This window comes from Stegostoma tigrinum, chromosome 3, assembly GCF_030684315.1.
Source record: "Stegostoma tigrinum isolate sSteTig4 chromosome 3, sSteTig4.hap1, whole genome shotgun sequence".
Classification (NCBI taxonomy): domain Eukaryota; kingdom Metazoa; phylum Chordata; class Chondrichthyes; order Orectolobiformes; family Stegostomatidae; genus Stegostoma; species Stegostoma tigrinum.
Window position 1 is genome coordinate 64,556,508 of NC_081356.1, and position 25,832 is coordinate 64,582,339.

The following is a 25,832-nucleotide window of genomic DNA, read 5'->3' on the forward strand; positions in this document are numbered from 1 at the left end:
ATGGGTGAGAGGAAGAACCGGTTAGGGAGGCAGAGACAGGTTGGACTGGTTTTGGGATGCAGTGGGTGGGGGGGAAGAGCTGGGCTGGTTGTGTGGTGCAGTGGGGGGAGGGGATGAACTGGGCTGGTTTAGGGATGCAGTGGGGGAAGGGGAGATTTTGAAACTGGTGAAGTCCACATTGATACCATATGGCTGCAGGGTTCCCAGGCGGAATATGAGTTGCTGTTCCTGCAACCTTCGGGTGGCATCATTGTGGCACTGCAGGAGGCCCATGATGGACATGTCATCAAGAGAATGGGAGGGGGAGTGGAAATGGTTTGCGACTGGGAGGTGCAGTTGTTTGTTGCGAACTGAGTGGAGGTGTTCTGCAAAGCGGTCCCCAAGCCTCCGCTTGGTTTCCCCAATGTAGAGAAAGCCGCACCGGGTACAGTGGATGCAGTATACCACATTGGCAGATGTGCAGGTGAACCTCTGCTTAATGTGGAATGTCATCTTGGGGCCTGGGATGGGGGTGAGGGAGGAGGTGTGGGGACAAGTGTAGCATTTCCTGCGGTTGCAGGGGAAGGTGCCGGGTGTGGTGGGGTTGGAGGGCAGTGTGGAGCGAACAAGGGAGTCACGGAGAGAGTGGTCTCTCCGGAAAGCAGACAGGGGTGGGGATGGAAAAATGTCTTGGGTGGTGGGGTCGGATTGTAAATGGCGGAAGTGTCGGAGGATAATGCGTTGTATCCGGAGGTTGGTAGGGTGGTGTGTGAGAACGAGGGGGATCCTCTTGGGGCGGTTGTGGCGGGGGCGGGGTGTGAGGGATGTGTCGTGGGAAATGCGGGAGACGCGGTCAAGGGCGTTCTCAATCACCGTGGGGGGGAAGTTGCGGTCACTCCCCCTCCCATTCTCTTGATGACATGTCCATCATGGGCCTCCTGCACTGCCACAATGATGCCACCCAAAGGTTGCAGGAACAGCAACTCATATTCCGCCTGGGAACCCTGCAGCCATATGGTATCAATGTGGACTTCACCAGTTTCAAAATCTCCCCTTCCCCCACTGCATCCCTAAACCAGCCCAGTTCATCCCCTCCCCCCACTGCACCACACAACCAGCCCAGCTCTTCCCCCCCACCCACTGCATCCCAAAACCAGTCCAACCTGTCTCTGCCTCCCTAACCGGTTCTTCCTCTCACCCATCCCTTCCTCCCACCCCAAGCCGCACCCCCAGCTACCTACTAACCTCATCCCACCTCCTTGACCTGTCCGTCTTCCCTGGACTGACCTATCCCCTCCCTACCTCCCCACCCACACCTTCTCCACCTATCTTCTTTACTCTCCATCTTCGGTCCGCCTCCCCCTCTCTCCCTATTTATTCCAGTTCCCTCCCCCCATCCCCCTCTCTGATGAAGGGTCTAGGCCCGAAACGTCAGCTTTTGTGCTCCTGAGATGCTGCTTGGCCTGCTGTGTTCATCCAGCCTCACATTTTATTATCTTGGAATCTCCAGCATCTGCAGTTCCCATTATCTCTTCGTGTATTCTGATGACTAGTTTACTTCCTGTTTGTCCAATGTAATGTTTGTGGCAATCGTTACATGTTTTGTAAACCACACTGGATCTGCATGTGATAAAATGTCTGAACGAAAACAAGCCAGCTTGGCAAGCAAGTCAACAACCTCACACAGATTGTAGAGTCCCTACTTGAAAATAAGATTTATATTTCATGCTGACATTGCACTTCAGAAACCATGCAGTAGGTCAAGGACAGAAACATCAATATGAAATCAAATAACAAACCAATATGATTATGGAACTGAGTGAAGGTATTCTGCAAAGCAGTTACATTTGACCTTTCCCAATCTAGGGGAAATCATATTGTAAACACTGAATATAATGTATTAAATTGAAGAAGTATTTGTGTGAAAATGTGCATAATCAGAACAGATGTAATCAAGAAGGAAGAACTGAGGAAATGTAATGACCTCCTTTCAGGACGTAGTGTGTGAAAATGCGATGAAGTAACTTTGGGAGTAGGTGGGCTAGTAAAGAAAGCACATTGTCTCTATTACATCATTTCCAAAAGTTGCCAAGTTCCACATCATCAGTTACTTCTGTCAATTTAGTATATTGCATTTACTATTAACGAATGTGGAATCATCTTGGGCAGGGAGATCAAATGCAGCTTGGATGACTGATTCATGGAAAACCTGCAAGCATGGCTCCAAACTTCCACTTGCCTGTTAATTTAAATTCCACCTTGCTCTCACACCGATATCTCTGTCCTTGGCCTACTGCAATGTTCAAATGAAGCTTATCATAAGTGAGACTATCAGGATCTCTTTACTTGAATAGCATTGAACGAACTTCTAGACTAAAAGCTAGTTCAATAATTTCAGACTGTAAACCATATTTCCCCATTTTGTTTCTTTTTTTTCATATTTCAGTTTTTTCTTTTAATTTTGGTTTCAGGCAGCATCATAGCTCCTCTAGGAGTGGATTTTTTGTTTCTCTTCCAATGTAGAGACACAAAAGCAACTGGCTCTACTGTTTAAGATGATCATGGCCAATCTGATTGTGGCTTGAAACTCTCATTCCTGACTAGTCTTTGTCAAGAATTTACTTATCTCTGCCTTAATAGTATTCAGTGACCCTATCTCCTTTGCTCTCTGTCAGAGAGAGTTCCAAACATTTATGACTCTCCAACAGAAAACACAATCTTCTTCATTTCGGTCTTAAATGGGCATTTGCTTATTCTTAAAGTATATCTCCTACTTCTAGATCCTCACACAACAAGAACACGTCCTAGCGAGTTTTGAGAAGATTTGTAGCTCAGGTTGAGGTTCTGGATCTGGATGTGAGTTTGCTCGCTGAGCTGGAAGGTTAGTTTTCAGACGTTTCGTCACCATTCTAGGTAACATCATCAGTGAGCCTCCGATGAAGCGCTGGTGTTATGTCCCGCTTTCTATTTATCTGTTTAGGTTTGAGAACACGTCCTTTTCACACGTATCCTGTCCGGACTTCTCCAGTTCTTATGTTTCAATTTAATCTCCTTTCACTCCTCTAAACTCTAGAAGATACAAGTCAAACTTATCCAACCATTCTCCAAGCCAACTTGTCCAATCTAGGTATTCGTCTCAAACTTTCTCTGAGCTGTTTCCAACACATTTACATCTTTAAATAAAGGAAAACAATACTGTACCAACACTGAAGTAGTCTCACTAATATCCTACACAATTCAGGTGTACCAAACCTACTTTGCTGTTCAATTTCACTTCCAAAAAACAATAACACACTATTAGCTTGCCTAAATACTTGCAATATCTGCAAATTAATTTTCTGCAACCCATGCATGAGGCCACCCAGGTGTGTGTGAACTTCACAGCTCTGCAATCTGTCATCATTTAGAATAACATGCTTCTTTTTTATTCTTCCTGTTAAACTGGATAATTCCTCAAATTTTTCCACAATATACTCCACCACTGGAACTTTGCCTAAACACTCAAAGGGGTCATAATTATTTTGAATACATACTAAATGACTCAGATGATGGGAGATGATGGAATGTATTACCACCAAGCTTACGGATGACACAAATTGGTGGGAAGGCAAATAATGAAGATGACGCAAGGAGTTCACAGAGGAATACTAACAGGTTTCGTGACTTGATGGCCAAATTACCTAATTCCGCTCCTATGTCTTATTGTCTTACTTATTGTATCTACATTCCTTTGTGACTCCTAACGTTCTCTTCACAATTTACTTTCGTACCTACCCTTTTGTGTCACTCAATTTGACAGCCAAAAATTTAGTCATTTCATCTAAGTCATTTAAGTAAAATTGTAAGAAGTTGGAACTCCAGAACTGCTCTGTGTGATGCATGACTTGTTATGTCTTACAACATTGAAAACACTCACTTATTTCTTCTTCTTCCTCCCCAGTATCCGAGGGCCCAAACATACCTTCCAGGTAAAGCAACACTTCGCCTGCACTTCCCAGAGTCTAGACTACTGCATTCACTGCACACAATGTGGTCTCCTCCACACAGGAGAAATGAAGCGTAGACTCGGTGACCGCTTTGCACAATACCTATATTCTGCTCACAAAAAAAGACCCCAAACTACCCACTGTCTGCCACTTCAATGGACCATCCTGCTCCCTGGCCAACATCTGAGTCTCTGCCTTGCTGCTGTGTTCCAGTGAAGCCCAACGCAAGCTCATTTTCTGCTTGGGGAGCCTACCGCCTTCCGGGCTCAATACTGAGTTCAATAACTTTGGGGCCTAAACTCTCCCATGTCCCAGCCTCTTACCCCACACACCAGGCCTTGTTACCACATAGCCTGCCACTACACACACCCCTGTTGTTAGTCAATAGCAGTCCCCATTAACAACCAATCACCAACGATCGTTAGCAACTCCTTTGTCTGTCTAACTGTCTCTCTCTCTCTCAACTCTATCCAGTCGTTTACTCCCTCCCCCCCACCCACCTCCCTATTTTTTACACATAAACAACATTTTCCCAACCACTATCAGTTCTGAGGAAGGATCACCAGACCCGAAACGTTAATTCTGTTGTTTTTTCCCTTCACAAACGCTGCTAGATCTGCTGAGCTTTTCCAGTAGTTTTGTTTTTGTCACTTATTTCTTTTGTTTCCTGTTCGCAAGTTAATCTTGATCTATGCCAATATGTTACCTGCCATACAACTAGCTTCTATTTTCCACACTAAAGTTTGACATAGCACCATTTCAAACACCTTCTGATAATCTAAATTAATCTTCTGATAATCTAAGGGAGAGATGATGGTCTAGTGGTATTACCGCTGGACTGTTAATCCAGAGACCCAAACAACGTTCTGGGGAACCTGGGTTCGAATCCTGCCAATGCAGATGGTGGAAGTTGAGTTCAATAAAAATCTGGAATTAACAGTCGAACAATGGTAATCCATTGTCGATTGTTGGAAAAATCCATCTGGTTCACTAATATCCTTTAGGGAAGGAAACTGCTTTCCTTACCTGGTCTGGCCTACATGTGACTCCAGATCCACAGCAATGTGGCTGACTCTTAACTGCCCTCTGGGCAATTAGGGATGGATAATAAATGCTACCTGATCGTCACACCCTCATCCCGTGAATGAATAAAGGAAAAAAAACAAGGAGCCATTAGATACCCCGTAAACAATTTATCAGAATTCTTTGAGGAAGAAACAGTGCTGTAGATAAACAGGATTTCCCTTTCACAAAATAAAGTTGATTGATTATCTTGAGTTTGTTCAAGTGCCCTGTCGTACTATTTTCAATAAAAGCTTCCCACAACAGATGCTGTTACCTGGCCTGTTGTTTCTTAAGATATTTTCCTCTGTTTCTAATAAAGGAGTTACATTTACTATTTGCCAATCTAATGGAACCTTGGCAAAAAATATGGAGTTATGCAAGGTTAAAAATCAAAGCCTCAACTATCTGATGAGCCACTTCTGTTAAGACCCAAGGCCATCCAATTCTCGTATACTTTCACATGCTGGCTACGTGTGAGAGAGTGTAACAGCAAGAGCAAAGTGGACAAGCAGACTCAACAGCTGCGGAGATCTTGTTCAATCGCTCGTGCAGTGGTCACTATTAAATTATTATTTATATTCTGCCCAATCTTTCTGACCCACCATTTATCTTATCTGCTTTTCCTTACCGTTTGATAGTGTCTTAACTTCCTTAGTTAACCACAAATGTGCCCTTCTCTCAAAATATTTCTTGCCCTCTCACCACCCCATGACACCTGTACGAATAATTCTTCCATCATTACATCCTCCACCAAATAAAAGGCCTTGCTTTGCTTTTGTCCTTTCTATCCTTTGATGAAAAACCATTATTACCTCTAACCTTACCCAGTTCTGATGAATTAAACAAAAATGTTAACTAGAAGGGTCACTAAGACTCAAAACGTTAACAACTGTCCACAGATGCTGCTAGGCTGCTGGGTTTCTCCTGTACCGTTTTTATTGTTAAAAATGTTAACCATTTCTCCACTCACAACTGATGCCCAACTTGCTAACCATTTCCAATACTGACAATATTCAGTTTTTAAATTTTGCTTAAAAATGATAAACTGATTTGCTGGTACAGATATAGAAAAACTATTTCTTCCAGGGGATTAACTGAAAAATACATCTTATAATTAGGGCTAGCAACTCAGGAGTGAAATCAGAAGAGACGTCACAAACAACAAATAGAAACTTGGATGCTCTATGAAAATATTGAGTGCGTCAGATCGATCAAAATCTTTGCTACTTGATCAACAGATGTTTACTGGGCCACTGTATAAAAGGTTGAAAGGCAGGTATAATTCAGTAATTAAGTGATTCCTGTTTCCACATTCCAAGAAGAAAAGCTAAGGACACTGACAGCAGAATAGAAAGTGAGTGATGTGCAACAAAAAATGGAAATGGTAGGAAATTCAAGATGATGACAAGGGAAAGGGAAGGTCAAGTTCGTGTGAAGAAGATAATTAGTTAGTGACCAGGAGGAGGGTCCAAATAACTGGATGTCTTTTAAGATTGTAATCAGCTTTGCCATGGAATCGTGTGGATGATGACAAATGAATGCATGCACAGCAGTAATTGAAGCTGTACAACAAGATAGAGAGAATGGGTGAAAGAATGATACGAAGACATCAAGGACGATTATAGCATGAATCCTCCCCATATGACCTCTAACTATGCAAATGGAGGGAACAGAATAATAAAAGCAGCAAAGGAAAACTTCGAACAAAATCACACATGCTATCAGAAAAAACAAGAGGGACAAACAAAAGAGGGCAAACAGACACTCATCAACAATACAACAAAGAAACCGTTAAAAACCAGATACATCCTGCAATTAACGGAGTGATCCATAGAAATTCAATCTAAATGTCAGTCAGTGGTTCAAGAAAGAAAACTTAATTACTTGGACCTTTTTAAAACGAATAACATACATGCAGCTACCTAGACACTTTGATGCTCTTGTACAATCACGTTTCTTACATCATAACATTTCTGAAACATTCATACCTTATTGTCCAGACGCAGTAAAAGGCAATTTTCTTGTTTGTTGAAGTAAACTTTTTGTGGCCCTGCACTGCATCCTTCAATTCGAACTGCTAATCTCTCAGAATCCCTGGCAGGCCAGAATGGGCTGCACTGGTTAAAACAGATCAAACTATTCCATAAATAAATAAAACATTTATGACACACCTAACGGTAAAACACAAACTTAAATTATACATTTCATCTAGACTGATAACAATGGGACTTCCTTCTATTGGATAATTTGACTAATCTTGCAGGCTACTCAATAGCAAAGAAATAAAACTGTGAAAACAATTCAAGCCACTCAAATTCTATTTGTAGACAAAGTGAAAACTGTAAAGTAAGCAGATGTAAAAAAGTTTCAAGATTTCTGCCTAACAGAGAAATCACAGGTTTGAATGAACAGATGTGTTAAGGTTAGTCTAACAAATCATTTCAGAGCAACCTCTTATTTCACAAGGCTGTTGAAATCACCAAGATTAGGTCAGAACATTTACTGCGAAGTCCAGTTTTGAGTACGTCAAAAGAAAATGAAGAAACTCCTTGATTCCATCTTAGTTAAGTCACGCAGCTGAATCCACCACAATTACGATCTGCACTTCTTTTTTAAAACGACTAAAGCTGTTTAAGGCCTAATGTAAATGATAGAAACATGCAATATTAGGGTTCAGAGATGGTAGTGTAATGGTATTGTCAACGGACTAGGTCAATGTCCTGGGAATATAGTTCACAGAATCACAGAATCCCCACAGTGTGGAAGCAGGCCTTTCAGTCATCAAGTCCACTGACCCTTCGAAGAGCACCCACCCAGACCTACATCTACCCTGACCCCAAACCCCACCCCATCACTGTAACCCTGCATTTCCCATGGCTAATTCACCTAGCCTGCACATCCCTGAACACTTCAGGTAAATTAGCATGGTCAATGCACATCTTTGGACTGTGGGAGGAAACCCAAGCAGACACAGGAAGAATGTGCAAACTTCACATTGGCAGGCAATCAAACCTGGGTTCCTGTCTCGGTGAGGCAGCACTGCTAACCACCAAACCACCGTGCCACTCCAAAATGGGGCAACTTGCGATGGTCAGGAATCAAATTCAGGGTCAAATGCTTTGAGGGCAGCAATGCTTACCACTATACCACCATTACACGTCACTGCAAGTTGGCTGGTGGAACTGAAATTCAATTAATAGAATCTGGAATATAAAGCCAGTATCATTAATGATGACCATGTCAGCTATCACTGATTGCTGTAAAATACATCTGGTTCACTAATGTGCTTTAAGGGAGGTACTCTATTAAACTTACTTGGTCTGGAGTACATGTGACTTCAGATATATAGCAATACGGTTGACTTTTAAGACCCCTCTGAAATGTGCCTAACGGCGATTAGGGCTAGACCTTACCAGCAGCAGCCTCCTTCGAAAGAGCAAAATGGTGGGGGGGGGGGACACATTGCATCCCACGTCTATTGTTTGTCTCTCAAATTATCTAGATTACTCATTTTCTCAGTTCCTACATCTTGCAATATTCAGCTTTTCAAATCAACTATACATTTCTTTTAAATATTCACTAAATTGATTAAAAGGATGTTCAATTACCTGATTAGAATCTATGCTCAACCACTTCGATTCACATTCTTCAGCAACTTCAATCTTGTGTTTCGTTTGATTGATTAGCATGTGAAATGGTGTAAAGGTAACAATTCTTGTTAAATTAAAGCTGCTGTTGTCTATTTTCACACCAACCTAGAGGAAAATCATTTAATTACACTTTAATTTGTTCACGGTTATACAGGAAAATTATTAAACTTAAACTAGTTAAATTGATTTACTAACAAGTTTGCATCATATGAATTTTAGTTATGCTTCAATTTTCCATCTGTGAAGGCTCGCAGAATTCTCTTTGGTAAATAGCAAGAGTTATAAGCCATCTATTTCAAACCGACAAAAGGCTCTAGTGCAGTTACAAACGGTCAAAGTATTGGGCACAATGTCCCAAATCCTCATGCTTACACAGACAATGATCCTTTTGCTGCCAGCCCTTGGTGTACACCTCTTCCTTGTACAGGTCACATGCAACTCCTCACAGAGCCAAGTTTTTTTTCAAGCAGTGCAGCTATGTTATTTTGTGATGCATTCCACACGAGCAAACAGCATGCTCATTTTCTGTGGGTTCCCTCTCCCCTCAGAATTCTATATCAGCAGATTCTCCAGATTATTTTTAGCACTAAATGGGTGTGGCATTTTCAAAAACAAATTAAGAATAAAGGGAGGACAGACAATGGAACAAGTTAGCTGTCAACTGGTGAACGTAATGCCTCCAGTAACAAAGCAGCATATCCAAACAATTTTCCAAATTTGCATGCATTTGCATTTATTATCTATAGATGTTATCATCAACCATTTTAGAATTTATATTTTGAACTAAGGCACATGGGCTTTTGGTCAGTGTGCACTAAGAGGTAAAGATTAACTTGTTAGTCTTTATAGAGCCATTATGCTAAACCAGTTGCATCAGACAGCAGCTGATTGGAGGCCCAATTTGTCACCCCATTCCCTCATTTGGAATTATTGGATCTTCTCTCGGAGCACAGGCATGGAAACAAGAGCACAGAAGGCCTCCTTATGTGGGTGAAATATAATTTGTAGCTTTGTTTTAAAAACACCTACCTGATACTCCTTTTTTGGTCCTTTGCATTTAACAGAGCCGTAACTGCCCACTGTGTCCAGAGAAAATGAATCTGACAAGTGGCTGTCAGTTATCCTAAGCTGAACCTATATTTTTCAAATAATATGAAAACAACATACTTTTATAGTATTCAGATCACTGTACCTCAATATTTTGTTGAAATTATTTACGATCAGTTCTACAATGTCTTTCTACATTACAATTTGGTAATTTTATTCAAAAGGTACATCATATTACACTTTATAAATGCAACTAATGCAACCATAAAAAAACCTTGGTGACAATTAATTTTATGTTTCATAAACAATCTAACTCCGAGAAATCTTGCTATTTTTGTGTCAGATGACCAACCCAAATCAAATCCAAATGAGTGAAGAAAATTTATATGAGCACACTGCAAAGTTTTGATTTTTAAATGACAAAGATCAAAACAGCAAGCTTTTGTTCCCAGATTGGCAAGAAGACAGTGTTCTCAGGCCACAATCCAAGGCCATCTTCAACTCTCAGTCTACTGCTTTAAATCAAAACTGATATAAGAATAATATTAAAATAATTGAACATCAGTGAGGGTTCTAACAACAGGAGTACTATCAAATCCCATTTCCACTTCTAGCAGTCATATGAGTGTAAAGCTTAGCACTTAATTGGAGAGAAATAAAATTTTCATGAATAAAAATGTCTTAGAATCCTTCCCTAGTCCTTATATTTCTGTCTCAGTTTGCTGCTTAATGGCTGACTGGAGAGAGGAAACGCATGCATGGTTGCTTCACTTGATAAAACTTATTATTAACTGAATAAATGTATAATTCTGCTGCACAAATATTAAACAATTGAAATAATTTTAGATTATAAGAAAGCCTTGTGCCTAAACCCAGGCACTTTTTCAGGTTAAAATTCCTCCTAATAGCATCCTTTGAATAATGTTGTAACATTATTTTAATACTTGAAAACAAATGAGCAGTAAACAATAGTAAAAAACAAGACAGACAAACAACTTACCTTATTCTTTTCAAAAAAGCATTTGGATCCAAAAGAAAAAAGCAGTGGCTTTTTGTAGTCCAAAGGATGTTTACGATGAACATCATCAGCTTTGTATTGAAGCATTCGCCCAGTTTTATTTATCATCCAATAGGGACTATACAATGATAACAAGACATGTCCAACATTGTATGTTGCAAGGACTGCAATGTCTATTTCAGTCTCTTCACCATCAATATAGGATTTAAATTTGATTAATTCAATATCTGTCTGATTGCTTTTGATTGAGTATTCACCTGCCCAATTATGTTCCAAATAATCAATAATAGTCAGTGTCAGTTTCGATTGGTCCAGTACAGCATCATGAAGCTGTGCAGAATGTCCTTCATCTAGAGTCAACCTCCGACTCTTATTTTCCTGCAAAAAGAATTATTTTTAAACATAAAACTATGATTACTGTATTTATTTTTCAACACGTTCTTTATTTGTGCATTTGTTAATGTTCTAACAAACAATGGAAGAAATCACCATGTAGCGTCATTACTGCAAGGAGGAATTCTCAAACTTTTGGAATGATGCTACAACCCCGATGTTGAGTATGCTAAGTATTTGTTTGATAGATATACTCAATAAATAAATAAAATTGCTGTATGTGAACATAAATAAACATTTGAAAAAGACAAGTTCTTGGGCAAACGGAAAATTATTTCATCGGGAGAGGTAATGTTTTACTGCTAATAAGTGTTTTGCATAAATGGTGATGCAAGACAGATTAAGGCTGAAAATCATTTGCTTTCCTATCTTTTTACAATTTCATTTTCATTTTTCCTGGCTTTTCTTCCATTCCACTCCTCCTTTTAAAAAAAATTTTGCTGCACGACTGTGAAATGAAGTTGGCAGTTTTACCAGACACGCGAAAATAGTTCAACACATTAACTTATGGAGCTAAGAACCAATATTATAAATATGGTGAATAACAAAACCCAATTGTATAACTGGAATGGTGTGTCATATCATTGAGCAAAAAAATTTGAAAGTTATGCACTTCATAAGCCAGAATGATTAGCAGATTTTAGAACTCTTAATACCCGATATGTTAGTTTTCTTTCAATATTCTGAAGTAAGCTTTTTCTAAAATAAAAATTAAAAAAGAATCTAAGTAGAACCAGTAACATTTTAAATCCTAAGTTGCTGGATGTCATTCATGCTAAAACCTCATTTAAGTTAGAGAATTACAGAACAAATGCTAAGAAATTAAGATTAGTGACCTTTAGTATCAGGCACTTCATTCTTTAAATATATTTTAGTATAAATATGTTTTAATATATTCCAAAAATGAAAACATGATTACGATGGAAGAACACTGATCCTTTTTTTGCCCATAAAAGTGAAGATCTCTCAGTCCTATACAATGGTTGGTGCCCTGACCAGCCTTACATTAAACATATGGGTGGCTGAGAGCCATCGTTGACACATCCTTGTCCTCTCTCTTGCACCTCCCCAACCCTTGCAAAGAACCACATCTTCGCTATCAATGATTTTCTGCCAATCGTTGCCTGGCCTCTCACTATCTCAACCCTTACTCTGTCTTCTGATCCCTTATGCATTTTCCCTTTAAGAAAGTTTGCAACAGAGTACTTTTCAGATGCAAACTATTCTGAAGTTAAATACACTATTTAAAATTCAAGTTAGCTCATTTGTTGGTTAGTGCAAATCTCAAATCAGCCAGTGTAAATTTGTGTGCCTTGTGCCCAGGCTCTTTAAAATTAGGCATCTCAACAATGAAATTAAAGGAGTTGATGGGAGAAGAGACACAGCCTCTGACATTACTATTGGGATCCAAATACAGCTTTGTAAGATTTTATAAGACAGAATTACATGAGTTGCATCGTTGTAAAATTACTTAATATTAAACGGGGAGACAGGAACTGCTTATCTATAAAGAGACATGAACACCACTAAATGCAGCAAGGATGGCCAATCAACCTTGCTTTTACTACTGTGTCAAGTTATTAGCTTTCAGACATTTATTTGTCTAAACAAACATAACAAAGAAGGGTGCTTTAGTCTGGTACCATTGCCAACACTGAACAACATATTGCAAACACTCAGATTTTGAGTGTTTCGCTTTGAGTCAAAGCACTGTAATAAGCAAAGAAACTTTATTGTGATAAACGGTGATCAGCAGATACATTAGAAAGAAATTTATGGAGTCAGTTAATTCAGTTGAATGATTTGCAATGCAGTGATGCCAATGACAGGTTAAATTCTCATAATGGATAAGGTTACCATGAACTTTCCACCTTCTTGACCTCAGGCCTCACCTGAGGTGTGGTCACCCTCAGGTTTTATTCACCATCCATTGCCTGTCTTTAATAAGAGAGTGGCCTTATGGTTCTCTCAGGCTACGGCGACAACTACAACAGAAGTTTTTTTTAAATTCAACACTAAGAAAAGTGTTGTAGTTGTTTGTTTTCACTGACAGCAATTATTTTGACTTGATTGATTGATTGATTAACACTGAAAAGTTCCTAAAATAAACATTTGCTCAATACTGTAGTTCTATTCTGACACTGAGTGCTATGGGAAAACAAGAAGTCTTTTGTTGAGAACATTAACTGCCCATACTACTAATAAGGAATACTTAAAGCAAGCTGATAAAAACACAGCCAAAAATATTGTTAGAAAATAGCAGAGTTTGAGTGTTTAAACTCTTATCACCAATGGTGTCTCAGGGTCCCTGCTTCTGATGACAGCATCTTATTGCACATGGAGAAAGAAATGCCGAGAAAAACAAATTTAATCTGAACACAGTTAGCACGCAAAATGCACAGGCAAACTTACCTCTGTAAAGGAAACACTGACTGCACAAGGCAAAAGGTTTTGAAGTATTGCACTAGGCCACAAATGGAGAACGTAAGCATTATTATTTTCATCAGGATTGTCGGACGCCAGCATGTCATGCATTGCAACTATATTGATCATTAGGGTATGCTGGTCATCATCACTAGCAAATTGGCACTTGCGATGAAATAGTATTTCAGTGCTTGTGCTAACATGACCAAATGTGATAGCTTCACAGGGAGCATACATTTTCTTGTCTTCCATCATCAGCTGCAAACGAAGATCTGATCTGCAAGAACATGCACAAAATAAACAACGTGTTAAAACAAGATACAGGTAGTTCGCATATAACATAATTGTTGCGCTCGTGTGACCTCATGTTATCCAAAATCGCAATGGAAAATCACTTTATAGGGATGTCACTAAACCTGTACAGCCGAATGTGCGCATTATACAATGTCCGTTATTCATCAATCACGTTAAGGAAATGCGCATTATAAAGGAACTACCTGTATTTAAATTGTCACTAAGTATAAAATAAAACGCAAACTAAAATTTTGCAGCATGTAAAAACAGATGTGAAATGAATAATGTCACACGCTTTCTTGCCGCCTCAAAGCTAACGAGATGAATCAAGAATTTGAGTTTCATAGTACCTTTAATAAAGAAAACTATCCCAAAACACTTCATAGAGAAAAAGACAGAAAAAATGGCATCAAGATAAAGAAAAGTTAAGAGGAGAAATCAAAAGCTTAATCAAGGAAGTAGGTTTGAAGCTATGCAGTAAATTGGTGACGAACGTGAAGATACAGATAAGTTCAAGCAAGAACTGCTAAGGAGACCAAATCTATAGCATCAAAAAGGGCAGCAAAGAGACATGTTGGTACACAAAAATCCAGTCATGTTGATAACAGAATTTTGATGAAGGGGAGGCTCATAGCAGAGAAGACTGTTACTTTGAACTGATGGAGGAATTAGAGCACCGGGATCCACTTGTTAAATGGCATACAGTTAAATACTAAGGACCAATGCAAATCAGTAAGGGGAAAAAAAAAGGGTGCCGGTCAAGTGGAAATGCTGTTGGAATGGATACAAGTAGTAAAATTTTGAAGTGAAATTTATGGGAAAATAGAGAATGACAAGCCAGATAACTATTATAATAACGAAACTGGTTATGGTCAGAATTCGCACAACACCAGGTTATAGTCCAACAGGTTTATTTGAAATCACATGCTTTCGGAGCATTGCCCTTCTTCACCTGATGAAGGGGCAGACAGGCACAGAATTTATAGGTAGTGAGATCAAAAGGCAAAGTGATCAAAAGATCACACAAATAATGTAAGTGGAGTGTCGAATAACAAGTCTTTGCAGGTAATCAAAAGTGTCAAAACAGTGACAAGTAAAGTGTCAGCTGACTTTTAATCCAAATAATTGAGGCAGAGAGATAATTACAAATAATTAAAAATATGGTGGCACTTCAGGCCAACCGAATGGCTGCAAATAACATGGTAATTATGAGAGTGACATGCCGAGAGTTCAACCAAGGTAACAAGTAATCCAAAAAAACTGTACAAACTAATTAAGGTAGAGAAATCACAACAATTTATCAAGGTGGTGGTGTTAAAACAGGACAGTAAGGAAGATTTTACGAATACAGAACAAAATGATGGGGTTACACGAAGCACAACATGAACCCAAGATCACAGTTCAAGCTGTTTTCACGGGTATGGAACTTGGCTATCGGTTTCCACTTGGCGATTCTGTGTTGTTGTGCATCTCGATGGCCATCTTGGAGGACGCTTACCTGAAGATCAAAGGCTCAATGTCCTTGACAGTTGAAGCATTCCCCGAATGGGAGGGAACATTCGCCATACAGCAATGTTCATCCCAGTCCAACACCAGAACCTCCACATCAAATTGGATATGGCAAAAACATGAATACGGATTTCAGTAACTGTTCGGGACAGGTAGGGGAACAGACTACTTAATTAGGGGGGTGAACATAGTACTCTTTGATGAGGAAAACATGTGACTGAAGCTTAGCAAGGATTTGAATATGACGTCAGTGGTGAAGCAAATTGAGGGACAGGTGGGAAGATTTTTAAAGAAGGAGTTGATGGAATTGTAGATGGTGGCTTTGAATTTAAGTGTTTAGCAAACAGAAACTGATTTATCCAAAACTGCATTTCAGACTTGCACTCATACAATATAGTAGTAGGGAAAGGTTTGAAAAGCAATGGAAATGCATAATGATATCTTCAGCTAACCCTTTGATGGAAATTTTAATCCAACAGAATGGGTGGCAGAGGGGACGGTTAAATTCTTAATATGAAGCAAGGCACAAGCCTGCCACAAGCGTGCCTTCTGTCAGTTTAATCAATGTGTGGTTCAGGACTCTGGGGATTAGATGAATAGGATCTTCTGAAGGCAGAGAAATATATATCTTAATAAGACTGCACACTTCAGATTTCAACAGCTCTTTTCCTTGAACTGTAGGACTTGGAAACTTAGTAACAAAAAGGAAAAATAAATGACTATATGCAGAGATTAAGTGTTTTAAATACAGCTACAAACTCCGGCTGAGTTTCTTCAGCAATTTCGGTTTTTGATCCAAATCAGTGCTCTGTTCCCACTCACTCCCAATAATGTTCGATCCTTTCAGCCTTAGAGCTATATCTAGTTCCTTCTTGAAATCACAACTCTCTGGCCTCAACTGCTTTCTTTGGCAGAGAATTCCATTTGGCACCACTCACTGGGTACAGAAATTCCTCCTCGTCTCAGTCAGAAATGCCTTATCCTTGTATCCTTAGACTGTGACCCCTGGTTGTACACTCCCCACTCAAAGAACATAAGAATAGAAGAACTAGGAGAAGGAGTAGGCTGTCCAGCCCTTCGAACCTGCTCTGCCATTCAGTAAGATCATGGCTCAGATGATCGTGGACTCAGATCCACTTATCCACGCTCTCAACGTATCCCTTAATTCCCTTATTGTTCAAAAAAATCTACCTCAGCTTTAAAAACGTTTACTGAAGTACCGTTAACTACTTCACTGGGCAAGGAATTCCAAAGATTAACAAGCCTCTGGGCGAAGAAGTTCCTTCTCAATTTAGTCCCAAATCTGCTCTCTCTAATCTTGAGGTTATGCCCTCTTGTCCTAGCTTCACCTGCCAGTGGAAACATCCTCTCTACTTCTATCTTACCTATTCCCTTCATAATTTTATATGTTCCTATCAGATTCCCCCTCAATCTTCTGAATTCCAATGAATATAATCCCAATCTACTCAGTCTCTCCTCATAAACCAACCCCCTCAACTCTGGAATCAATTTAGTGAACCTCCTCTGCACCCCCTCCAGTGCTAGTACATCCTTTCTCAAGTAAGGAGACCAAAACTACACACAGTACTCCAGGTGTGGCCTCAACAGCACCTTGTACAGCTGCAACATAACCTCTCTGCTTTTAAACTCAATCCCTTTAGGAATGAAGGGCAAAATTCCATTTGCCTTCCTAATTACTTGTTGTACCTGCAGACCAACCTTCTGTGATTCTTCATCAGGAATTACTTCCCTATGTTTGTGCTGTTTAGTTCTATTAGAATTTTACAAGTGTCTGTAAGATTAGATTCCACAAACCCCCTGCCCCAAATCACTTCCTCTAAACTCGAGTGAATAGCGTCCTAATTGATTAAGTCTCTCTTCGTAAGTCAGTGCTGCCATTCCTAGAATCAGAATGGTAAACCTTTGTTACATTCCTTCTGCAACCTGAGCTTCATTCCTCAGAAACTCAAAGGAAACCAAAGCTGCACGTAATACTTACTCCAGGTGAGGTCTCAACAAGATCCTGCATAACTGCAGCAAGGCATCTCTGCTCCTGTACTCAAATCCTCTCCCTCTCGAGGTTAACAAACCATTTGCCTTCTTCACTGCCACTACATCCGCATGCTTACTTTCAGCAATGGGTATGCTAGGACACCCAGGTCTCACTGTACCTGCCCTTTCCTAATACAGGAACCAGATGACAATCTGTCTTTCTAATTTTGCTACCAAAGTGGCTAACCTCTCATTTATCCACATTATCTTTCACCTCCATGCATTTGTCCACTCAAATCAACTTATCAAAATCATACAGAAATATTTCCGCAACCTCCTCAGTTTTTCCTCTTACTCAGCTTTGTGTCACCTGTAAACTCTGAAGTGCTGCATTTAATCCCCTTATCTAAATCATTAATTTATACTGTGAATAGCTACAGTCCAAGCATTGATCTTGGCTGTCACTCAGAAAATCACCCATTTATTACTGCTGTTTTTCTTTTCCCAACCAGTTCTCTATTCATGTCAGTACACTACCCTACTGCCACGTACTTTAATCCAACGTGCAATGGTATCTTCCATGAAATATGTAGGACCTCCATCTTCCTTGTGCTTAAAGTTTTCCCAGTCATTACAGGTCTTCCCTGTCACAAATGTCTACTCTGATAAGAAAAACAAAACACAAACTATTTCTTAAACAGCGACAGGTGATGATGTCAGAAGGGACCTCAATATTCTTATTCGTAAGTCAAAAGCTGACATGCAGCTACAGTTAGCAATTAAGAAAGGAAGTGTTATGTGGTCTTTATTAGAAGCAGACTGGAATACAAGTGGAAATAGAGCTGCAAAAGTACAGAACCTTTGTAACCCTGCAGATGGAGCACTGTGCACAGTTTTAATCTCCTTAACCAAGGAAACATACAGTTGTCTCAGGAGTGCAATAATGGTTCACCAGACTGATTCCTGAGAAGGCAGGACTGTCCTACGAAGAGAAACTGAGGAGACAGTTTGTTTTGAAGAAGAATGAGAGCATATTTCACTGAAGCTAACAGAATCCCCACTGCATGGAAACAGGCCATTCAGACCAACAAGTCCACACCAACCCACCAAGGCCCAAACCCCAACCCTCACCCTATTCCTGTAACACTGCATTTTCCATGGGTAACGCACCTAACACATTTCTGAATATTGTGGGTAATTTAGCATGGGCAATGCACCTAATTGGTACATCTTTAGACTGTGGGAGGAAACCTGAGCACTGAGCAGAAACTCAGGCAGACACAGGGAGAACACGCAAACTGCACACAGTCAGTCATCCAAGGTTGGAATCGAACTCAGGTCCCTGGCACTGTGTAGGCAACAATATTAACTACTGAGCCATCGTGCCGCCCCACAATGTGATTATTATAGAGTTCAACAGGACAGGATACTGATTGTGGATGATCAGCCATGATCATAATGAATGGTGGTGCTGGCTCGAAGGGCTGAATGGGCTACTCTTGCATTTATTGTCTATTGACAGATTCAGGAAGGATGGATGCCTTGGTAATTGGTGTGCGTGTGTGCGTGCGTGTGCCAAAACAGGGGACACGGAATAAAGGGTAGGCCATTTAGGATTGAGTGCATTTCTTCAGTCAGATAGCAAATCTTATTCCCTACCCAAGAGTGCAGCAGATGCTCAGTCAGTCACAGAGTACACACAAGCTCGAGGTCAATAGATTTCTATATTTACAAATACTTCAGCTCAGGTTGGAAACAGGTGTTGAGGTAGATGATCAGTCTTGATCTAGGTGAGACCAGAGTAGGTTCAAGGGGTGAATGGCCTTCTTCTGATTCCACATTAGATCTCTGATACTCAATTTTTGGATGTCTGTATATTTCTGGTCATTAGCCTTCAACTTTCATCAAATAGTATCTGGAATTTCCCCCAACAAACTGCACAATCACAACTTGTGCCTGCATTAGTTATTTTTTTAGCCTGACTGATAAAAGCACAAGTCTACACTGCATTATATTATCAAGGGGGTACAGTATATAGAAACACTCGAGGGGGGAAAATTATAGTGCTGAAAACCTGAAAAATTGGCTCAACACAAGGTAATATTTGGATTTTCAGTCTCAACTTCATAATCTACCTGTGAACGTCAATCAGCTGTCCTAATACTGCTTGTTGGTAGCAGGCTTAGGAAATTTAAGAGCCTCCAACAGTCCAGCTGCTCCGCATTCAACAGAAATTAATGTTACCTATGTTAGCTTTGTTCCTTTAAGCATAACTTTTGGGCTACTGTTGACATGCTGCATTGAGAAGTTAAATAAATATTCCCTCAAGTGCCTCTCCCACTAGCATAATGTACCGAGAAAAGCTATCTGGACAACCTTCTCATGGGCTAATAGCCTATTAACTTAAGTTGAAGGGAGATCCCAACCAAAATTTCATGTGATGCACATCTATTTTGAGAGGCACACAATGCCCTCCATCAAGTTAACTCAAGTCCACTTTTTTGAAAATTGACACTTTTCCTAGACATATCCTGTTACTCCACGATACTAGGAGAACTCCTCTATCATCCTAGAATCTTTACTGAACGTCAAAATTAGATAGGAATTTGATTTAAGATTTAATTTTAATAGTAGTTCTAAGAGTACAGCATTCCCTTACAGTTGTTAACTAGATTATGCCTTCTAGTATCTGGAAGAGTGGACAAACGACTGTCAGCTTCAGATAAGAGTGACATTTTATCACCGGAACAAGGTCAACTAGATGCAAACCAGAAGTCTGTTTTTCCATAACTGTAGGTTCTTTATCTAGTTGAGACTCCTTGTGGTCTTGGTTTCCAATTCTCATACACCCCAACACTGTTTGTATTTTCCCCAATCACAGTTCAGTCTACAATGCCAACATTTTTTTCAAGCATCTCATCAGCAAACTTACTTCCCCTTAAAACACCCAGCATTCACTTTCACCATTTTTATATTCCTTCTTGACACATCTTGAACTATTTTCAATGCTATTTGTCTTCATCCAGAGATTACAGGTTTGTAAAACATTGCTTAAGTTCTGTATTTACAAACAATGATAAAAGAAGACACAAGGTTGAAGATTTTTGTTTCGTACTCGTCAGGAGTAACATACTTGCATCATTGATTTCTCCACGCTGATGACCTAACCAATCAACACTGTTTTCTTATACTGTATAAATTCGTTTTTTTAAAAAACTGTTTGTTAAGTGCATCCTAGTCTGGATGAGTGGAAGATTAAAAAAAACTGTGACTTCATGACTCCTTTTAGCAATTATTATAGACATCTTGAATTTTTATAGTATTCTCTGCTTTTATTCCAAATTTCCAGCATTTGTAGCAATCGGCTTTTCTAGAAACAAAATGCTACAATTGTAAAGCGAGTGTAAGAACACAGTGACCTTGATATGGCAAGACAAGTGAAGAGGGGATATAAGTGCCTTGACTTTATAAACAGAGGTATAATGCAAGGAGTATGTGTCTTTAAAACTGTGGCCTGCAAGGAGAAAGAGCTATTTTTGAAATTTGGGAGTTACCAGGTTAGCTGCATAATTTCACAGCAAGAAATTTCATATCTACTGTGAACTCGGTTTCTTTATGGATTCCTGCAACGTGCAGATGACAGAGAGCTGAGATGTTGTTTCCAAGCTGTATTGTGCATACCTTAAAAAACAAACTTTAACATTTAGTACGACTCTGGAAATAGCAGGGCACTATTTACAGCAAACTAACCAGGGGGTTGTAACTTACAGAACCCAAGGAAGTTGGTTTTATTGGGACTTTTTAATGCACTTACAGAAAGCATAATATCTGGATAACTCGCAGCATAGATTGGCAACTGTTCTTCCCAAGACTGCAAGAAACTAGTGAGTTGTGAACACAGCCCAGTCCATCATACAAACCTGCCTCCCATCCACTGACTTCAGCTAAACTTCCTGCTGCTTCTAGAAAGCAACCAACAGAATCAAAGACTCCTCTCAACCTGGTTATATTCACTTCTACTCTTTTCCATCAGGGAGAAGATATAAAAGTTTGCGCACACATACAAACAGATTCAAGAACAGCTTCTTCCCTGCTGTTATCAGACTTGTTAACATCAATGTTGATCTCTCTCTGCACCTTCTTGGCAGTATAACATTGTATTCTGTACTCTGTTTACTGATGTACTTGTACAGTACGATCGGCCTATAAAGCATGTAAGACAACACTTTGCACTGTACTTTGGTACATGTTACAATAGTACAGTAGTAACAAAATAATAATAAAATCAAAGTTACACTAAATCTTTAGAAAAATTGGTTAGGCTGCATTTGGGTACTATGGCTAATTCTGTGTATCAGTTCAGGAAAGACCTTGGAGAGGACACATAAGAGGTTTATTAGAATGGGGCATGGAATTAAATATTTTGATTGCTTGGAGACTGGAGAAACTTTAGTAGTTCGTCTAGCAGGACAAACAGACATTTGACAAAAGATGTCAAAAATTATGAATTGCTTTCATTTGGGAATGAGAAACAAATTCCAGTGCCAACAAGGTAACTAACCAGAGCGCACGGATTTCAATGCATTGGCAAAAGGAACAGATACAACATGATGTGAAAGAAGCATGCAGAGAATGCTTTAGAAACATAGAAATTAACTACAAGAGTAGCCAATCAGCCCTTTTAGTCTCCTTTGCAATTCAGTATGATCATGACTGATCATCCAACTCAGTGTCCCATTCCTGCTTTGATCACTTTAGCCCTGAGAACTGAGGGAAGCACAGTTAGCTCAGAGGTTGGGGTAGCATGGTGGGTCAGTGATTCGCACTGCTGCCTCACAGCATTAGGGATCCAGATTTAATTCCACCGTTGTGCAAGTACTGTGTGGAGATTGCACATTTTTCCACTGTCTTAGAGTGTTTCCAGTGGGCGCTCAGGCTTCTTCTCACAGTTCAGAAATGTACAGATTAGATGGCTTGGCCCTGCTAAATTGTCCATAGTGTCCAGAGATGGGTAGGTTAGGTGGATTAGTCATGGAAAATGCAGAGTTACAGGGACAGGGTAGGTGGCTGGGTCTGGGTGGGATGCTCTTCAGAGGATTGGTACGGACTTGATGGGCCAAATGGCCTGCATTCACACTTTTGGGATTCTGTGATCTATGATTAATTATATTTATCTCCTTGAAAGCATCCAATTTTTTGACCTCATTGCATTCTGTGGCGCAGAATTCCATAGGCTTACCATTCTGTTAGTGAAGACATTTTTCTTCATCTCAGTTCTAAATGGCCTATCCTGTACCCTTAGACTGTGACACCTAGTTCTGGGCTCCCCAATCAGTCATCAGGAACATACTTCATGTTTATCATGTCTAGTCATTAGAATGTTATAGATTTCTGAGAGATCCTCCCTCATTCTTCTAAGCTCAGTGAGTATAGTCTTAACCACTGCACATTCTCTTTTTGTTTCAGTCCTAGCACCCCGATAAATCAGTCTGCTAAGCCTTTGTTGTACCTCCTACATAACCAGAACATCTTTCCTCAGATAAGGAAGCCAAAGGTATGCATAATAGGACAGGTACAGTCTCATCAAGACTCTACACAATTGTAGCAAGACATCCTAGCTCCTGTACTCACATTCTCTCACTATGACAACCAACACACTAATTCTTGTTCAGAGTGCTGCATGTACATGCTTATTTTTAGCGAGTGGTGTACAAGGATATGTTAATGTAGAATGTGCTTAAGAAAAGTCAAACGTATAAATACTGGAGAACATCTGCAGGTCTGGCAACATCTGTGGACAGAAATACAGAGTTTCAATTCTAGTATGGCTTTTATATTCTCTTCTCCCAGGTCTGAGGAGTCATACTGAACTCGAAACGTTAACTTGATGAAGTGTCACTGGACCCAATATATTAGCTCTCCTTTCTTTCCACAAAGGCTGCCAGATCTGCTAAGTATCTCCAGCAATTTCTGTTTTTGTTGCAGACATCTGCAGTGGATAGGTGGACTAGCCAGTGAGAAAAGCGTGGCAAATCACAACAGCAGATCTCCCACACACTTATACAGTTGTGAGTGAAGCCATTTTAGTTAAACCACCCCGTCTAAACAAAAACAAGTAAAACATGTTTGATTCAGTTATAAAATAAGTGATAAGAAATTAATTCTCCCTCAGGTTCTTGCACGAATACTGTAACACAAGAATACTTTTTAACTTCATACAAATTGTTCCTTACAAAATAATATACTTGGACAGAGATTTTACCTATATGAGAGGAGAGGAACATTGAACTCTTCATTTGGCTGTATTGTACCAAGTATTTTCAGATAAGACTTCAAATCTTCCAATACATTGAAAGGGACTGAAAAATGGTTCTTTATCTGTAATGTAAATGAAGGCTGAATTCAATTAAAACATGATAAATTCAATAGATTCCAACTATATCCATACTGCATATTTGCATCATTAATTGGCACCTCATATCAGTAGTATATACATCAGTGCAATACTGCTTCACGATGTGTTCATACAACACTATTTGAAGTATCAGCTTTCCCAAAGTCGTCTTCAAATGAAATTAGTTCAATCTTACTAGCTTCAATTTTTCTGATGTAGCATAAAGTTTCTAAGATAATAAACATAATAATAAGAAACATCAGACATGTTGGAGACTGGCAAACAACCAAGGGCGTTGGTACCAATTTCACCCCGGCCTGTAAGGGAACAGGTCAGAGAGAACAGACAAGACAAACTAGACCAGACAGGCAGGCAAAGCGAGACCAGGGAGGCAGACCCAATAAACAAGCCAAAGATTAAAAAACTGGTTTTAAATATCACCTTTCACTATAACCAGCTGTCTCAAAGCAAGGAACAGTCAATGAGGTATTTTTGAGGTGGAATCACTATGGTAATGTAGGAAATGGGGCAATATGCACACAACCAGTGGTGTGTCATAAGGAGCAGTGCTGGGTCTACTGCTTTTTGTCATATATAAAAAGTGATTTGGATGTGAACATAGAAGGTATGGTTAATAAGTTTGCAGGTGACAGCAAAATTGGAGGTGTAGTGGACAGTGAAGAAGGTTACCTCAGAATACAACATGATTTTGGATCAGATGGGCCACTGGGCCGAGAAGTGGAAGGAGTTTAATTTAGATAAATGTGAGGTGCTGCATTTTGGAAACGCAAATCAGGGCAAGATTTATATACTGAAACGGTAAGATCCTGGGAGGGTGTTGCTGAATGAAGAGACCTTGGAGTGCACTTTCATAGTTCACTGAAAGTGGAGTTGCAGGTAGATAGGATAGTGAAGGCGGCATTGGCATGCTTCGTCAGTGCATTGAGTATATGAGCTGGGAGGTCATGTTGCAGCTGTATAGGACATTGGTTAGGCACTATTGGAATAGTGTATGCAGTTCTGGTCTCTCTGCCGTAGGAAGGATGTTGTGAAACTTAAAATGGATGAGAAAAGATTTATAAGGATGTTGCCAGGGTTGGAGGGCTTCAACTATAGGGAGAGGCTAAATAGGCTGGGGCTATTTTCCCTGGCGTATTCGAGGTTGAGGGGCGACCTTATAGAAGTTTATAAAATCATGAGGGGCACGGACAGGGTAAATAGACAAGGGCTTTTCCCCAGATTGGGGGAGTACAAAACTAGAGGGCATAGATTTAAGTTGAGAGAGGAAAGATTTAAAAGGGACTCAAGGGGAATTTTTTTTGTGCAGAGGGTGATGCGAGTATGGAATGAATTGCCAAAAGAAGTGGAGGAGGCTGGTACAATTACAACATTTAAAAGGTATTTGTATGGGTAAATGAATAGGAAGGGTTTGAAGTGGTATGGACCAAATACTGGCAAATGGTTCGAGTTTATTTAGGATATCTGGTTGGTTGGGTGAGTTGGACTGAAGGTCTGTTTCCATGCTATATACCTCTATACTATAAATCCCAGAGAGAACAGTCTGGTGATGCCATTTGATGTGCTTTTGTGGATCACTGAAGAACTAAATATTGGTCAGGGCTTAATCAATTGCTGTTAACATTTCTCCCATGGAAAACACTAAATTTTTGTCTCGTTTTATGAAACATAATAATATGTAAAAAATAATCATTGCCCTGACTGATTAAAATTTTCTTCAGTAAAGCAGACTATGGACAACCTCTATTGTATAAATTGAAGCCACCAGGTTTTCTCAGGTGATCTGATCATGCCCTGTTAGTGTGGATTCAAACTGGTTGAATATTACAGTCCTTGCCAGATGTTTTCTTTCAAATTTGAAAAGCTCAGAACAGGTTGTTAAGGTTGCCCATGTCAGGGAATCTTATACAGGGGCTATTTCAGCCCGTCACTACATGCAACCCAATTGGGCTTTTTTGCTCCAATTTACATTCATACTTTTCGGCAAAACACACAGATGTATGAAGTAACACAACTAAAAAGGTGTACCATGCATTAAAAGCTTTCACATATTTAAATAGCAG

General features: G+C 39.8%; 1 protein-coding gene across 1 annotated transcript in view; it reads right to left on the minus strand.

Moving 5' to 3' along the window:
* Positions 1-25,832, minus strand: part of vps13a (vacuolar protein sorting 13 homolog A) — a 379,786-nt gene that overhangs the window by 116,476 nt on the left and 237,478 nt on the right. Inside the window, exons 46-51 of the mRNA XM_048527513.2 lie at positions 23,620-23,735; positions 13,551-13,839; positions 10,728-11,123; positions 9,710-9,814; positions 8,639-8,785; positions 7,019-7,147 (exon numbers count right to left, since the gene is read on the minus strand). Of these exons, the coding sequence (XP_048383470.1) occupies positions 7,019-7,147; positions 8,639-8,785; positions 9,710-9,814; positions 10,728-11,123; positions 13,551-13,839; positions 23,620-23,735 (1,182 nt within the window). The remainder of the gene's footprint in view (positions 1-7,018; positions 7,148-8,638; positions 8,786-9,709; positions 9,815-10,727; positions 11,124-13,550; positions 13,840-23,619; positions 23,736-25,832) is intronic.